Source organism: Myotis yumanensis, unplaced genomic scaffold, assembly GCF_028538775.1.
Source record: "Myotis yumanensis isolate MYYU_CA2020_CCGP unplaced genomic scaffold, mMyoYum1.0.hap1 SCAF_10, whole genome shotgun sequence".
In the NCBI taxonomy this organism is placed as follows: domain Eukaryota; kingdom Metazoa; phylum Chordata; class Mammalia; order Chiroptera; family Vespertilionidae; genus Myotis; species Myotis yumanensis.
Window position 1 is genome coordinate 20,866,299 of NW_027223761.1, and position 18,682 is coordinate 20,884,980.

Below are 18,682 nucleotides of genomic sequence, written 5' to 3' on the forward strand. Positions count from 1 at the left end.
GATATGCGGTGGGAGCTTCATATGTACTACTTTTTGCAGTTTGGAGAGCATTGTGGAAGGCTCTGGTGACTTCTGCGGGCATCGGGGAGTTGATGGAGGCTTTGGATGCATAATAGGGCCATTCTCCTGAGGTCCTGGGGAAGGACAGTAGAAAAGGAGAGGGGTCAGCAAGAACTGGAGTCAATAGCCACTACCCCCAACCATGGGAGGGTTGGGTATAGGAGGCTCGGGCTTCTTGACCTCTCTTTTTCTCCTCACCTATTTCCTCTCTCCTTTCCCTCCTGTCTCTCCCTCGTGCAGGTGAGCAGCAGCCTAAGGACAAACATTCTCAGGGCCATGGCAGCCTTTGCTGGGTTGGCCATTCTGCTCATGGATTTTGGTGTCACTAACTGGGTGTGCTTTCAGATGCCCCAGTAGTGGGAAAACATGGAGAATGGAAGAGCCATATCCAAAGCTTGGGGAAGGCAGAAGTTTACAGCACTAGGAGGCCAAGGCCCTGGGCTTTAGCAGGGTCTGCCAGTCCCATTAGACCCCCATGAGCATATTGACCCATGACCTTGGCCCAAGCATGCGGTTGGGGAGAACGGAGAGACAGCCTGGTAGAGTGAGGAGAGGGCACAGGATGGGTGGCTCCAGCTCCAGCTCTGCCACCAACTGGCTGTGTGACATGGGCAAGTTATTCTCACTCTGGACCGCCTTCCCTCCTCGATCTAGAATCTTTGCTTGCCTTAACTGTGATTTTTGGTCCCCAGGATGTGGGCAGGGGCAATCTGGCTGTACTTACCATCTTTACCATCCTGGAGTTCTTCACTGCAGTCATTGCCACCCATTTTGGGCACCAAGCCACCCTAGCCCAAGCCAATGTAGTGAGTACTTCCACCCCAACCTGGGCCTCTGAAGAAGGGTGTTCACTGGGAAGGCTCTCTGCTTCCAGACCCTCCTTACTTCCCCCTGAGGAGTAACCCAGCAGCACTGGGCTTTGATGAGTTCCACTCTTACAAATGGAGGGGACCCAAGGAAGTCTTTGCTGGAAGATGAGACTATTTTCCTCGTGGCCACAGGGGGCACCAGTACCAATGAGCCTGCTGCTCTGTGAACCTTGGAGAGCAGTGAAAGGACCTGGGTGCAGGGTATGAGTTGGAGTGCTACACAGATATGCGTAGGACCCTCCAGAGGTTCACTGGGCCATGAGGGAGATAGGGGGCATCAGAAAGGACAGCATGACTCACTGGAAACTGATCTTAGGTTCCCAAACACTGGCACACCGTGAAGCCAGAAAAGAGATAGAGGAGAGCATTCATGGCAGGGGAACCAGTTCGAGTAAAGGCTGCCTCTGGCAGGAAAATGTAGACCATGGGAGGTGAGGCTATTAAAAGTCTTTGAGCATAGACAGATATGCTCAAAGGGGAGGGTGACTAGAGCAGGACCCAGGGAAATCAATCAAGAGCATTGTCCAATTCAGGGGGTAGAAAGGGCAGAGAGAGATGTAGGGGCTGCAGGCTGGCAAGCCACAAGGAGGCTAGCTCTATGTATGGAAGACTTGAACCAATGCAGGACTAGTCAGAGAGGAAACACTTTAGTTTCTAGAGAAGTGGGACGTTTGTGTTTTGTTCACTGATGTATTTCCCAATGCTGGGTCATAGTTGGCCCCAGTATATAATTTTTGGTATATTACCTGAAGGAATGACAGTTGAGTTGTCCCATTCAGACTCACAGAATTCATTACTAGACTGCTATACTCAGAATATCCACAGGGGGGCACTAGTGCAACACCTGCCTTCAAGGAGAGAGCCCTCCAGGACTGTCAATTGGGTTTTCTTTTCAGACTCCTAGAATTCATTACTAGGGTGCTGTTCTCAGAATACACACAAGGGGGTGCTATTGGGCCTAATCCCTTAGTAGGGTGCTGTTTCAGAATGCTCACAAGAGGCCAGTATTGCAACTAATCTATTACTAGGGTGCTGTTCTCAGAATACACACAAGGGGGTGCTATTGGACCTAATCCCTTAGTAGGGTGCTGTTTCAGAGTGCTCACAAGAGACCAGTATTGCAACTAATCTATTACTAGGGTGCTGTTCCCAGAATGTCCACAAGAGGGGAGATTAAAAAATGGCAGCAGATTAAGTGGATACTACTCAGACATGCTCCCAGGACCAAACTGGAATTACAACTAAAAAACAAAAACACACACACAAAAACAACAACAACAACAACAACAAAAAACACCAAAAAAACCCACACAAAAAGAAACAACACCCACCATCCTGAATAATCAACTGAAGACTAGCTGGAGATAACCTTGGTAACCAAGGATGGAAAGTGGAGACTGCATAGAGACTGGTAGGAAGGGTGGAGGTGCGAAAGGTCTGGCCAGGCTCCCACAGACAGCAGCTGAAGTTCCGGAGAGATATCTCACTGAGACTCTGGGGTCTAATCCCCAACCTGGGCCCCCCAGCAAAGAGCACCAGAAGTGAGAAAGGTGCCCACATAACATCTAGTTGTGAAAAGCAGCAGGGTTTCTGTCTGCCAGGGAGAGATGGCTGGAAATGCAGGCACCCTCTTAAAGGGCCAACACACAGAATTTCATGTCCAGCCATTCACCTTGTGCTCTGGCAGAGAGCAATATTACAACACTTCCTTGCAGGTGAGAGCCCTCTAGGTCTACCAATAGGGTGCTGTTCTCAGAATGTCCATAAGAAGGCACTATTGGAACACTTCCCTGCAGTGGGAGACCCTCTAGGTCTAATACAGGGGTCATCATGTTGTGGTGACCCCCAATTTCATTGTTACAAATTGAACATAATTAAAGCATAGTGATTAATCACAAAAATAATATGTAATTATATATATGTTTTCCGATGGTCTTAGGCGACTCCTGTTAAAGGGTCGCGACCCACAGGTTGAGAACCGCTGCTCTAGGTCTATCAATAGGGTGCTGTTCACCCTAGCCGGTTTGGCTCAGTGGATAGAGTGTTGGCCTGCAGACTGAAGGGTCCCGGGTTTGATTCTGGACAAGGGCATACGTCCAGGTTATGTGCTCAATCCCCCAGTAGGGGACATGCATGAAGCAGCTGATCAATGACTCTCATCATTGATGTTTCTATCTCTCTCTCCCTCTCCTTTCCACTCTAAAATCAAAATATATTTTTAAAAATAGGGTGCTGTTCTCTGAATGTCCACAAGAGGGAACTATAGCAACATCTCCCTGCAGTGGGAGAGCCCTCTAGTTCTTTCAATTGGATTTTCTTTTCAAACTGGCTGAATTCCTACTGAGGTGCTGTTCTCAGAATGTCCACAAGAGGGCACCATTGCAACATCTCCCTGCAGGGAGAGAGCCCTTTAGGTCTATCAATTGTATTTTCTTTTCAAACTGGCAGAATTCCTTACTGAGGGGCTGTTCTCAGAATGTCCACAGGAGGGCACTATTGCAACACTTCCCTGCAGTGGGAGAGCTCTCTGGGTCTATCAATTGGGTTTTCTTTTCAAACTGGCAGCATTCCTACTGAGGTGTTGTTCTCAGAATGTCCACAGGAGGGCACTATTGCAACACTTCCCTGCAGGGAGAGAGCCCTTTAGGGCTATCAATTGGGTTTTCTTTTCAAACTGGCAGCATTCCTTACTAGGGTGCTGTTCTCAGAATGTCCACAGGAGGGCACTATTGCAACATCTCCCTGCAGGGAGAGAGCCCTCTAGTTCTATCAATTGTATTTTCTTTTCAAACTGGCAGAATTCCTTACTGAGGGGCTGTTCTCAGAATGTCCACAGGAGGGCACTATTGCAACACTTCCCTGCAGTGGGAGAGCTCTCTGGGTCTATCAATTGGGTTTTCTTTTCAAACTGGCAGAATTCCTACTGAGGTGCTGTTCTCAGAATGTCCACAGGAGGGCACTATTGCAACACTTCCCTGCAGGGAGAGAGCCCTTTAGGTCTATCAATTGGCTTTTCTTTTCAAACTGGCAGCATTCCTTACTAGGGTGCTGTTCTCAGAATGTCCACAGGAGGGCACCATTGCAACATCTCCCTGCAGGGAGAGAGCCCTCTAGTTCTATCAATTGTATTTTCTTTTCAAACTGGCAGAATTCCTTACTGAGGGGCTGTTCTCAGAATGTCCAGAGGAGGGCACTATTGCAACACTTCCCTTCAGTGGGAGAGCCCTCTAGATTTCTCAATAGGGTTTTCTTTCCAGATTCACATATTTTGTCAATTTTCCACATATCCAACTACTTTAGGATGATTCTTTTAAAATTTTCTTTACTACAAATAGCACTGCTATAAACACCTTTGTACAAATTGTTATTTTCCCTCCTGTCTCCTTCAGATTTTTCCTCTTGGAATGCTATCTCTAAAGTAGATTTATGGGGTCAAAGGATCCGTTTAATTTCATTGTTCTTGTTAACATAATGATGAAGTTATTGTGATGAACTAAAATCTTATTTTATTTTCAGTTGAAACCGAGGTGCTTTCCACTGAACTGCAAATATCTGTATTAAAGGAGAAATAGCATAAAAATTTCTAGAAATTATTTCAAATAACTCTTCTAGGAATAAGCCATTTTATATTACCAATCATTGGGAAATTTGCATAGAATTAGGAGGGTATCAGAGGTTATTAAGTTCAACTCAACCTCTCTACACCTTAGTTTCCTAGTGTGCAAAAAGTATATAATAATAGAGTTGTTTTGAGACTAAAACAAGAAAATATATGTAAAACACTTAGCTCATTGTCTGACACAAATAAATTATCAGTAAATATTAGTCATTATTACAGTATAATTATTATAGTTAGCATATACCAAATTGAAAGGTCATATTCCATCTATTCATTTATTTGGCATTTAAATGCTAGGCATTGGCTAGAATTTGGAATCCAAAAGTGAAAAAAAATTTGTCTCCGTCTTCACAGAGCTTATGTTCTATGATACAGACAATAAACCCACATATCATGTTAGATGGTGCTTGTGTTATGGAGAATAAAGCAAAATCTCAAAGTAGAGTATGTATGTTGGTATTACTATTGTATAAATGGTAGTCAGGGAAGGTCTTCCAAATTTAGTGATATTTGGGTAAAGACCTGAAAAGCGACAGTGAGTCTAAAGACAGTTCCAGACAGACTTTTCCTGAGAAATATGGCCAATTTTTGTTGTTGTTGTTAATCCTCACCAAGGGTATTTTTTTCCATTGAATTCCAGAGAGTGGAAGGGAAGGGGAGAGAAAGAGAGAGAAGCATCAATTGGTTGCTTCCTGCATGCTTCTCAACCGGCACTGAGGATTGAGCCTGCAACCAAGGTACGTCCCCTTGATCAGAATTGAACCCGACACCCACGAGTCCAGGCCGACGTTCTAATCACTGAGCAAAACGGGCCAGGCTGGTTCCACTTCTGAGCACAGGAACTTTCAGATTTGGTAGCACAGCCCAAACTATCTTATCTAGGAGACCCGAAATATATCAGGTGTTGGAATAGGTGTGGTCATCAGTATGATTATAGCTACAGTTTTCTCTTTATTATTTCACTTAAAAATCAACATTTAGCCCTAACCGGTTTGGCTCAGTGAATATAGCTGAGGGTCTCAGGCTCCATTTCGGTCGAGGGCATGTACCTGGGTTGCGGGCACATCCCCAGTAGAGGGTGTGCAGGAGGCAGCTGATCGATGTTTCTCTCTCATCGATGTTTCTAACTCTCTATCCCTCTCCCTTCCTCTCTGTAAAAAATCAGTAACATATATATTTTTAAAAATCAACATTTAATTTTTGCATGGATAACACGTTCACATGATTCCAACACAAAAAAATATAAATAGGTAGAGAAGTCTGTCCTGTCCTCATCTACACAGTTTGCATTGCTCCCAACAAACAGCTAACATATTAGCTTTTTAAAAATCTTTCCACAGATTGTACAATTTTTATTATTATTTTTTATTGATTGATTTTAGAGAGAAAGAGGAAGTGAGAGGGGGAGAGAGAGAAACATCGATTTGCTGTTCTACTTGTTGATATATTCATTGGCTGAATCTTGTGTATGCCCTGACCAGGATGGAACCTGCAACCGTGGCCTCCGGGGAGGACGCTCTGACCAACTAACTACCCATCCAGGGCCCACACATTTAACAACGAACAGGCATGGACGTGTAAGCAGTAACTGCTTGCTTAGACAAAGAGAACCAGCCAACATCCGGAGACAGCTTTCCGGGAGCCTGTACCTTTAAAATAGTCAATGACATTTCGCCCCAGCTGCCCACGATTCCCCACCCGCGGGAATCTTCAGGCCTGGAAACCGGAAACGCCCTGTGGAGGGTGCCGGTGACCCGGAAGTCCTTCCTGGGGAGCGCTAGAGGCGCTAGGCGGAGGTGCCTGAGGGCGGGCTGTTGCGAAACGGCCCTGATCTTTCCGTCCAGGGTTCACTGAGGGTTTGAGCTGCACCTGTGGCTGCCTGAGCTGCCCCTCCTCGCTCTGGCCGTGTGGTCTCGGTGCCCGGAGGCTCCTGCCCGTGGCGGCCGGGGGTGTCCGGGACCTTTCGCCCCCGGAGCCGGAGCCGGAGCCGGAGCGGAGAAGCATCGCCCGCAGGCCTCACTCCGCTCGGGCTTCTCGGGCTTTTGAGGCTGCTGGTTAGAAAGGTGGGCCTTGTCTGTTCTTATAGAAAAGCGCAGATGTTGTCTTTACTTGGTGTTTTCTTTAAGGTTTTTGTTTGTTTTACTTTGAAACCTCACGTTTTGTTATGGATACAAGGCAACGATGCTGGCCATTCTTGCGAGGAATGTCAGACAGGGCCGGCGCTCCCCGGGCGAGCGGTGGGTCTGACCTTGGCGATGCGGGAGTCCTCGTGGGGCGGGGCGGGTGGGGGAAACTCCGGTGTCCTCTCCGCCGACGGTAGTTTCAGGCCCTTTGGAGCTTTTGGAGCCTTGCTCAGGCCTGGAATGGAATTTCCCGCTGATGCTGGGAACCTGAGTCATAGGTTTAATTATTCCTGCCATTGTTTTCACTTCCGACTTAACTTTTGGAAACAGTCAGAGCTCAAGACATTTATGGGAGCCTTTCAGGGGTGGGGAACCTATTTTCATTTGCGGGCCAGGCACAGTTATCGCCTTAAAATGAGCGTGTTGTGTATGGTCACACATTTAGTTAAGTCGCCCCCTTAGGCGTGGCAGGGCCAGACCAGATGACTTCGCAGGCCTAATGGGGACCGGTCGTCCCCCACCCCTGCAGACCGCCCCGGGGATGGGGGGTGTGGTGCCGGACCCCTACCCCCACCCCTGCAGACTGCCCCGGAGATGGGGGTGTGGTGCCGGGCCCCTGCCCCCACCCCTGCAGACTGCCCCGGAGATGGGGGGTGCGGTGCCAGGCCCCTGCCCCCACCCCTGCACACTGCCCCGGAGATGGGGGTGTGGTGCCCGACCCCTGCCCCCACCCCTGCAGACTGCCCCGGGGATGGAGGGTGTGGTGCCGGACCCCTACCCCCACCCCTACATACTGCCCCGGGGATGGGGGGTGTGGTGCCGGACCCCTGCCCCCACCCCTGCAGACTGCCCCGGAGATGGGGGGTGTGGTGCCTGACCCCTGCCCCCACCCCTGCAGACTGCCCTGGGGATGGAGGGTGTGGTGCCGGGCCCCTGCAGTAAAGCGAGTGGTCATCTTTCCGCAAGTGGACGGTCTGGCCTTCAATTTAAAAAAACTGCAACATCTGTGAAGTGTAACAAAACAGGCCAGTCAAACCATGTGTGCCCGTAATGGGTAGACTCCAGTTAGGACAGTGGTTCTCAACCTTGGCTGCACATTAGAATCACCTGGGAGTCGTTTTAAAATTCTGATTTCTGGGCCTCATCCTCCGGAGATTCTGTTTCTTTGTTATGGGGTGAGGCCACAACATTAGTAACAAAGACACAGAATTTCCGGAGGATGAGACCCAGAAATCAGGATTTTAAAAAGATTCCCAGGTGATTCTAACGTGCAGCCAAGGTTGAGAACCACTGATTTAGGAAGAAAATGTGAAGATTCCACTATGAAATCCTTTAACTTTTGATTTTGTGCTGTTTTGCCTTAGATGTGATAAATGCTATGGCTGTGTTTGTGTTGTACTTTTAAGAGAAAACCCTGACTGAAACAGCAGTCCAGCCTCTGTGAGGGGAATTCTTCTGCAGCCCTTCACAGTTTCCTTCTCTGCCCATTTCTTTAGTCAATTGTAGTGTTTATAATAACCCTTCCTGGTTTCAGGGTTGAATTAAAGTATTATTGAATTTTTAAACATTATATTCTCCACTCTGATGGTGTGTAAATTGTGCTAATGAAACTTGAGAGAAGTTTTTCGTGTTTATTCTGCTTCATACGTAATAGCAGGAAGGAACCTGCTATCTTAGTGCATCATAGTTCCCACTGGGTGGCAGCATAGTGTTTTTAGTTTCTTCAGCTTTGACTGGATTTCAGAATTACTGATGTTATAATAGTGTTCTTCTGATAGTGATTGATATCTATCATATGTGAATACTTATTACATGCCAGGTGCTGGACCAACTCCTGTGACTTAACTATTCCTATTAGTCTTTTCTAAACCATACTAGAGGCCCAGTGCATGAAATTCGTGCATGGGAGGGTTCCCTCAGCCCAGCCTGCACCCTCTCCAATCTGGGACTACACAGGGGATGTTTGACCGACCAGCAGTCGGATATCCCTCTTGCAATCTGGGACTGCTGGCTCCTAACTGCTCACCTGCCTGCCTGCCCGATTGCTCCTAACCACTCTGCCTCCCTGCCTGCCTGATTACCCCTAACCCCTCTGCCTGCCTGCCTGATCACCCCTAACTGCTCCTCTGCCTGCCTAATTGCCCCCAATGGCCCTCCCCTGCAGGCCTGATCTCTCCCCCAACTGCCCTCCCCTGCCAGCCTTATCTTGCCCCTCACTGCCCTCCCTTGCCAGCCTGATCTCACCCCCAACTACCCTCCCCTGCCAGCCTGGTCACCTCTAACTGCTTCTGCCACCATGGCTTTGTCTGGAAGGAAGTCGGATGTCCGGAAGATGGCTGGTCGACCCAGACTAATTAGCATATTATCCTTTCATTAGTATAGATGAGGAAGCTGTGGGAAAGAGAATAAATAATAATGCAAGACCAATAAGCCAATAAGTGATAGAGCCAAAACTGAAACACAGGCACTAACTACTTTGTGCTAATCAAATTAAAACCATTATCAATTTGAGGAACCAGCAGTTAATATGAGAAATCTGTGGATATTCTGAAAGAGGGAAATTTTGAATATTGGTTTTATATTATGTGCCTCAGAACAGTTGGGTATGCATGGTTTCCAAAAGCCAGTATTTCTTAAATTGTGTTCCAATAAATACTAGTCCTGCAAAATGCTTCAATTAAAAAAGGTTCCTGTGGTCACAAATGCTCTTGAAGATTCATTAAAGGCTCTAAAAAGTCCTGCAGTAAAGGAGTCTGTTTAACCCAACTTTTTTTGAACTCATAGCATTAAATTTTATTTTAATCCTCACCCATGGATATGTTTATTGATTTTAGAAAGAGAGGATGAAGGAGAGCAAGAGAAGGCGGGAGGTGGGGAGGGAGTGAAGGAGGGAGGGAGAGAGAGAGAGAGAGAGAGAGAAAGAAAGAGAATTTTTAATTGGTTGTCTCCTATACCTGCCCCCAGCAGGAATCTAATCAGGAGCCTTTTGGTGTATGGGGCCAATGCTCTAACCAACTGAGCCACCCAGCCAGGGTGCATTCTTAAGTTTTTATGATTACAACCCACATTAAGAAATGCATTTTACATGCAGACCAGTATAAATATATGTATACTAGAGGCCTGATGCACAAAAATTTGTGCACTCAGGGGGGTCCCTCAGCCCAGCCTGTGCCCTCTTGCAGTCTGGGACCCCTCGGAGGATGTCCACCTGCTGGCTTAGGCCCGCTCCCTGGGGGATCGGGCCCAGCTGGCAGTCAGACATCCCTCTGGCAGCCCGGCAGCCATCGGGGGATGTCCACTTGCCAGCAGGGAACAGGCCTAAGCTGCAGTCGGACATCCTTAGCGCTGCTGAGGAGGCGGGAGAGGCTCCCACCACCACTGCTGTATTGGCAGCCATCCGCCTGGCTTGTGGCTGAGCAGAGCTCCCCTTGTGGGAGCACAATGACCACCAGGGGGCAGCTCCTGCATTGAGTGTCTGCCCCCGGTGGTCAGTGTGTGTCATAGTGACCAGTCATTCCCCGTCGTTCTGCTGTTAGGGTCAGTTTGCATATTACCCTTTTATTATATGTGATACAGGCCTGGTGCACGGGTGGGGCCGGCTGGTTTGCCCTGAAGGGTGTCCCGGATCAGGGTGGGGGTCCTGCTGGGGTGCCTGGCCAGCTTGGGTGAAGGGCTGATGGCTGTTTGCAGCTGGTCACACCCCTTCAGGGTGGGGGTCCCCACTGGGGTGCCTGGCCAGCCTGGGTGAGGGGCTAATGGCTGTTTGCAGGCTGGTCAAGCTCCCCCCAGTGGGGATCCTCACCCCATGGAGGTTTGGCCAGCCTGGGTGAGGGGCTGAGGGCTATTTTCAGGCTGGCTACACCCCCTTTGGGGGGGGTCCACTGGGGTGCCTGGCCAGTCTGGGTGAGGGGCTGAGGGCCATTTTCAGGCTGGCCAAGCCCCCCGTCAACAGACGATCCCAGCCTCTCCTTTTTTTCTTTTTTTCTTTTTTTTATTCTGGGATTTATTTACCTTCTATAATTGAAACTTTGTATCTTTGAGAGGAGCTCAGAGCAGGCCAGGGCGGGTGGGGGGGAAGCCTCCTGCTTGCTCCAACTCTGTGGTCACGGCCAGCTGAAAGCAGGTATCTGGGGTTTATTTACCTTCTATAATTGAAACTTTGTTGCTTTGAGTGGAGCTCAGAGCCTCCGTGGCAGTTGGGAAGCTTGGCTTCCTCCATCATTGGGGCAACTAAGCCTCCTGCTCGCTCCAGCTCTGGCTGCTGGCCGCCATCTTGGTTGGTTAATTTGCATATAGTCGCTCTGATTGACTGGTAGGCGTGGCTTAAGGCATAGTGAAGGTACGGTCAATTTGCATGTTTGTCTTTTATTAGTGTAGATACAACTTAAATAAAATACACATGAGGCAGTACTTACCTTTGTACTACTCATGTTTTCTACTAGAGGTCCAATGCATGAAATTCATTCAAGGGGCTTGGCCCTCACAGCCCAAGACAGCCCTCGCAGTCCCGGCTTCATCCGGAAAGTTGTCTGGATGGCCATTCGGCTATTTGGTCTAATTAGCATATTAGCTCTTCATTATATAGGATTTTATGTTTTTCTAGCCTAGCCTTCATTTACATTTTTCTGTTGAGTTTAGAAATAGAGAAAAAAACATTGATTTGTTCCATCCATACATGCATTCATTGGTTGCTTCTTTTAAAAAAATTGATTTTAGAGAGGAAAGGAGAAGGAGAGAGAGATAGTAACTTCAGTGATAAGAGAGAATCATTGATCGGCTGCCTCCTGCACACCCCCAACTGGGAATCAAGCCTGCAACCTCAGCATGTGTCCCAGACCAGGAATGGAACTGTGACCTCCTGGTTCATAGGTTAATTCTCAACCACTGAGCCACACAGTCAGCCATTGGTTGCTTCTTTTATGTGCCCTGACCAGAGATCAAACCAGGATGACACTCTAAGTGAGCTACTCAGCCAGGGCTAGCCTAGCTTTTCACTTAAAAAGAGTCTTTTAAAAAAAGACCTTTTACATTGATTTCTTGAACCACAATCTATAGTTTTACTGAACTAGAACTTAGGTTCTATTTTTTATTTGAAGCACATATTACTGGAACACACCAAGGTAAACATATAAGACTGTGTGTGGTTGAAGGAAGTGATTGATGTAATGGTAAATATCGTTGATAAAGTTAATATTCTTTTATCAGTCCTGGTAATAGTTGAATGGAGATAATGTTTCTTTTTTTTACTTTTATTTTTTATTTAAGAGAGGAAGGAAGAGGGAGAGAGAGATAGAAACATCAATGATGAGAGACAACCATTGATTGGCTGCCTCCTGCAAGCCCCCCACTGAGGATCTAGCCCGCAACCCAGGCATGTGCCCTTGACCGGAATCAAACCTAGGACGCTTTAGTCCGCAGGCCAATGCTCTATCCACCAAGCCAAACCAGCTAGGGCAGAGATAATGTTTCTTACTGGGAAATTATTTTTCCTAAATCATAACACTAGCAAAGTGAGAACATAGAACAATTTTACAGATTAGAATTTCCAGATTTCAGTCTTTGGGACACATGCTCCTGAGAATATTGGTTTGCATTATGAATTTTTTTAAAAAGTGTTCCGTGGTCAAGATAAACTTGGGAAATTTGGGTTAAACAGCTTCTAACTATGTGATGGTACTGTTAATCTCTAAGATGGGGAGTTAGTTTGCAGCATTTTCCAGATTTATTTGACCAGGGAACCTGTTTTTAGAGCTGTATCTTATGGACCATGTGCCCTTTAGAATACACTTTGGGAAATGATTATGTAGATAATTATGGTAAAAATTTTTGTGTTGTAATATGACTATCTTAGGTAAAAATTTTTATTGTAAGTTATTCATGTAATTTTCATAATTCATTTATTTTATTTCCTAATATTGACATGATAGAGAATATCAGGCTGGGAGGCAGAAGCAGTTAAGGGCAATCAGGCAGGCAAGCAAGCGAGCGAGTAGTTTAGAACCAGCAGTCCCGATTGTGAGAGGGATGTCCAACATCCCCCAAGTAGTTCCAGATTGGAGAGGGTGCAGGCTGGGCTGAGGGACACCTCCCCCCCCCCCCCCCCCGCCCCCGCCGTGCACAAATTTCATGCACTGAGCCTCTAGTCCTATATAATAAAGAGCTAATATGCTAATTAGAGTGAACAGCCATCTGGAAGACCTGGATGAAGCTGGGGCTGTGAGGGCTGGCCAAGGCAGCCAGGGCTGCAAGGGTCAGCCGAGGCTGCAAGGGCCAGCCGGGGCAGCTGAGGCTGTGAGGGCCAGCCAGGGCTGCGAGGGCTAGCCGAGGCAGCCGGGACTGCGAGGGCCGAGCCCCTTGTACAAATTTTGTGCATTGGACCTCTAGTCTGTAAAATCATTTTAAAAATTCGTATGTGGATGCTTTTCCATTTTTCCTCATTATATAATTGTTCTTTTTTAGGCCTTTTCTAGTTTTGTGATACCTATCAAAGTTTATTTATCACAGTTACAGAAAACACTGATTGCATATGTGACTTTATTTGACTCAGTTTCCCAGTATCCTACTCCCTACCTTTCCAAAGGATACAAGTGGTCCGTTAAATACAGTACAACATGAAGTACGAGAAACATTGAGTGCCTGACTTTTGTAAATTATTGTATTGGGCAGTGTGAGGATATAAAAGTAAATGAGATTTGACACTAATCAAGGAACTTACAATATAATGGTTAACACAACTATTGCTTATACAAGATAGAATATGAGTCATGCTTTGGTAATTTTTTCTCAGTCTTTTAAAGAAATACACATACACTAGGTTGTGTACATATAATACTTCTAAAATATATTTACACACTGTCTCTTCAAATATGCACACTAGCTTTTATATGTACATTATGTATAGAGAGAGGGTTTTCACACAAGGATTCACTTTTTGTGACAAATATCACCCATATTTCACATCTAAATTTTATATTTATAATTACTTATGAAGGAGATACACTTATAAGACTGATTTAGCATTTAGTTTATGTATTAAGAGTATTCCTGAGAATAAAGGCAATATGATGATACCAACTTAGGGGCTATTAAAAAAAGGAAATTTGGAAGTTATAGCTCTTTAACAAAGAATTTTTGGGGAAAATATTTTAGTTACTGAAAAATCAATTTTTTGGTATTTTTAAAGCTATTTTTGATTTTGTTTACACTCTTAATGTTTTAGCTAATATCAAAGCTACAGTCATTATTATGTGAAATGATAGTGTGAAATTGATGCTGTTATAGTATAACAATAAGGACGTGACTCATGTATTTTATGTACACATGCATTCAACTGTAGTGACAAACGGCTTCATGCTGTGTGATTAAATGCATATTAGCGTTTGCCCTAGGCATTTGATTATTACCATCTTTACTTCATTACATTACCACACTGTATGGTCATATAATTTATAAGATAATACACACATCACTTTGTTGCTGATAGGAATTATTCTGTTTTATGGATGGTGTCCTTTAATTTTGCCTTTCATGGATTATAAAATTGGTTAATATCTGCTGAAGTGAATCACTGGAGAAGCAAATAAAGATGCTGGCCTCAGGTCACAGTGTCATTTGTGATACTGGCAAAATCTTACAGGCTCATTTATCCCTGTACATGATTGATAACAGCATGGGTTAAATGGAGAAAGCTTTGCTTCTATTAAAGGATCATCATGAATGAAGACCTCCCACTTAATAGTCAGGCATGATGAGAAGACAAGAGACTGTCTACAGGTCAAATTAAATAACTTAAATAATTTAAGTAGAATGACAGTGTAATTTGTCCATTTTGTGTTATTACTCTGACCCCTATCAGGATTATAGACTAACTTACTTTCCACTATAGAGTATTTAAGATGTAATTTTTAAATAAATACTTTCAAAGATTTAAAAGCCTCCATGGCTTTTAATTGTGGTAAAATACAGATTTTTAATATGTGCTTAAAATAAAACTTTTTAAAAGAAAAATAGCAATACTGTAAAATATAGAGTCAGTAATATGGTGAATGCTGAGGTAATGTTTTAATCATTTTGTAATATATTTATAATGCTTTAAGCATTTTGTAATATATTTTTCAAAATGCATATTTTATAATGAAATATAAACAAGTGATTATAAATAGAATATATTATAACTATAATATTTGTTATAAATAATTGCATTATAAACAATAAATTTAGTATTATAAATTACTATAAAATAATTGAACTATTTACAAGAAGTTTTTTTTAGTAACACTTAGAAGCTAAGTGTTAAAAATAAAGATACTCAGGATTTTTTTTTAAATATAGAAAGCTTTTTCATATACTTACAAATTTTTTATTAATTGATTTTTTTAAAAGAGAGAGAGAAACATTGCATTGTTGTTCCACTTATTTATGCATTCATTGGTTACTTTTGTGTGCCATGACTGGGATCTAACCCCCAACCTTGGTGTATTGGGATGATGTTCTAACCAACTGAGCTACCCAGCCAGGGTAGTCATTATTTTGTAATGACTACTTTCCTATATGGAATCATTGTTCAACTATTCAAGTTGTGATTCAAAATATGGGAAGGCATATGCATTTTTGGAGATACTTATAATAATAGCATTGAAATATGAGAGTATTTTAATTTGTTCAGAGTAAAGTAAGTATGAAGCTTCAAATTAAATATTACATGTCTCTTTTAAATGATCAAAAAGGCACATTTTGTACATGTAATTATCCTCATTTTCTTTTTTATTTTGTTAATCTTCACTGGAGGATATTTTTTTTTCTATTGAATTTTTTTTGTTGTTGTTAGAGAGTGGAATGGAGAGAAGGGGAGAGAAAGAGAGGAAAGAGAAACATTGATGTGAGAGAGACACATCTATCGTGTTGCCTCTTGCACCTACCCTGACTGGGGCCCGGAATCGAACCCATAACCCTTTGATGCGCTGGCTGACATACTAACCACTGAGCCACGCCGACCAGGACTTATCCTCATTATTCACTGGCTATTGAACCTCTGTGATAAACCAGGACTTAAATACATTACCTCATTTAATTCTCACACACTGTGAAATAAGTGTTATTGTCCCTGTTATGCAGATGAGGAAACTGAACTCTAGGGAAGTCATACAGCCAGTAAGAGGAGATAGAATTTGAATCCACATGTTTTGGATTCTGTTATAGGAATCTACAAACATGCATATGTCTTTTTCAGAAGCGCATAAAACTGTATTTACCACAAAACTGGTTCATTTCTGACTTTATCAAGCTTGCTTGTAATAGCGTTGTAAAAACTTTTTTGCACTGTGACCCATAGTAAGAAGTACATTTCACATTGTGATCCAGTATACATACATGTATTTACATTTACATATAATTAAAACAAAAGTTTTATGAAGTTTACTGCATGTGAATATTATTGATATATTCTAATCTGTTTTATTCTCTTTCACGATAAGAAATGCTGCTTGCAACTAAACTGATTTCATATCTCTCTATGGGTTCTCAATTGAAATAATTCTGTACCAACTTAAAACATATGCAGTAAAGTGCTTTTCTTCATTATAGAACTTATATGTACTTTATAGAAAAGGAGAATGAAGGGGAAAACATCCCATGCTTTTGATCACTGAAAGACAACTACAGTTAACAATGTAGTGTATTTCCTTTCGATATTTTTTCTGATGGTATTTATATTGTTATACTTTTAACCATGATGCTTATATAAATTTGAATCCTAATTTTTTTAGTTTAGGATTTTTTACATTTATGTACACACACAATGTAAATAATTACAAATTTTGTTTAGAAAAACAGTAAGATCCCCTACAATTTACTTTTCTCCAGAGCAACTACCTTAAATTATTTTAGATGATTCTTTATACATTTGCTTCCATATCTCTAAATAATAATGTGCTTATCATTGCTACATCTTGATTTTCCAATTTTAGTCATTATATAATGACTTTCCATAATGACAAATGAAGATTTAACTTTTCTTTCACCTTTGCTCTAATTCTTCCCCCTTCTCATACCATCCTCACCATATAGTTATTTCATAATCTTGATTTTATAAGTAATTTATGACTGCATAAATGCTATTCACAGCTGAACCTTTGGAGTATGCTATGATTATTTTTTCTTACCTACACAATACCCCCACCCATTTGTCTTTTTTCCCCTATTGATGACTTAATGTATTCATTACTAACTCATCCTCATACTTTTCCCAGATATACGGACCTCTTATTACTAATTTAAAAACAGTTGGTAATCTGTTAATCTCATCCTATTGAGGAACTTTTTACCAGAGTGTACTAAACCACTTCCATTTGGACTGGTTGATCTCTGGGTTTGCTGCACCAGTATCATCTTTGTATCCCCCTTCACAGTTCTAGGATCCTTTTCCTCTCTTGTGTAGGATCCCCTATATCCCATACTTTACTCTTTCTTGGAGAAATCTTTAAGTAGATTCCTGAGAAAGGATGCATGGAAAATAAATTAGTTTGGACACTGCATGTCTGAAAATACCTTTTACCTTCACATTTTGCATGGCCAGGAAATTCCATTGGGTAATCTTTTCCCCTAATTTTGAAGGTTTAGCTCCTTTATTCTAGTTTTCATTGTATATGGGCTCCTAAAGCAAACCCTGATTTTTATTGTAGATATTGAAAACTCTAATGTAATTCTTAGTCCTTTGTATGGAAAAAATTTTTTTTCCTTTAAAGCTTATAGATTTCTTTCCATTTCCTCTAGTGCAGCGGTTCTCAACCTGTGGGTCGCGACCCTTTTGGGGAAAACACAGACCATCGGAAAACACATATATAATTACATATTGTTTTTGTAATTAATCACTATGCTTTAATTATGTTCAATTTGTAACAATGAAAATACATCCTGAATATCAGATATTTACATTACGATCCTAACAGTAGCAAAATTACAGTTATGAAGTAGCAACGAAAATAATTTTATGGTTGGGGGTCACCACAACATGAGGAACTGTATTAAAGGGTCACGGCATTAGGAAAGTTGAGAACCACTGCTCTCGTGTTACATTATTTCACCATGATGTGTCTGGCTGCAGCCCTTAATGAGCTCTTTGCAAACCCATATTTTTTGTAGTTCTGGGAAGATTGATTCTGAAAAGCTTTGCATGATTTATTTTCCTCTCATTTCTTTCTGAGAGAGAAACATTGATTGGTTGCCTCTAGTAGGAGGCACAATGTTTATCTCAGCTTTGGTGTATAACAATTAGTGAAGGGCCAAACCTTGCCTGCTGCATTAGGAACTCAGCCTTTAGAAGACGGATGGGAGGGGCAGGAGATTTAGTCCTGGAGGTAACTAGAGTAACAGAAAAGATCAGCCACAGAGAAACGAAAGTCAATCATTGTTTTGCTAAGTGCTTTTTGTATGAAGATCAGAATAGGAGTAATGACAAAACTTATTCACTATTAGCCCTGGAGAATTATGGGATACCAGTTGTTATATTTTTATGGTAACTGTGCTTTTAATTGGAAACCTAGAAAAATGCTTCTTTTTCCATTATAGAAGATAAATGTCAACATGGAGAACGATTTTAAGATTGACTCATCATCTACCTTTGCTCTTCAAAGTTCTTCAGAGACATTGTTTTCCATTCAGCTGTTAGATTTCAGAACTAGTTTACTGGAAGCATTAGAAGAATTACGTATGCGAAGGGTAAGTACCTTTTTAAAGTGCTATTTTAATAGAGAACTGGATTTGTCCAGTTTAATTTTTGGTTTAAGAAAAAAACACCTAACAAAATAACCTCTTATTTAGAAAGAAGAAATACAGTCCAAATAATGAAGCAAAAGAGAAAAGGATAAATTTAGTTGACATCAGGGAATGGGAAATAAGAATTTATAAACCAAAGCAAAAAATATAGTAGATTTTCAGTTTGTTACATACTTGATAAATCAGCTAATATTTGTTGAGTACCTTGGAATGCATAGATAGCACTATAGTTAGACACT

The 18,682-nt window shown here is 42.8% G+C and overlaps 1 protein-coding gene across 1 annotated transcript in view; it reads left to right on the forward strand.

Annotated features, from left to right (window-relative positions):
- CCDC73 (coiled-coil domain containing 73) overlaps window positions 1-18,682 on the forward strand; it is a 74,218-nt gene that overhangs the window by 1,240 nt on the left and 54,296 nt on the right. Inside the window, exon 2 of the mRNA XM_070428099.1 lies at window positions 18,237-18,386. Coding sequence (XP_070284200.1) covers window positions 18,252-18,386 — 135 coding nt within the window. The 5' untranslated portion in view covers window positions 18,237-18,251. The remainder of the gene's footprint in view (window positions 1-18,236; window positions 18,387-18,682) is intronic.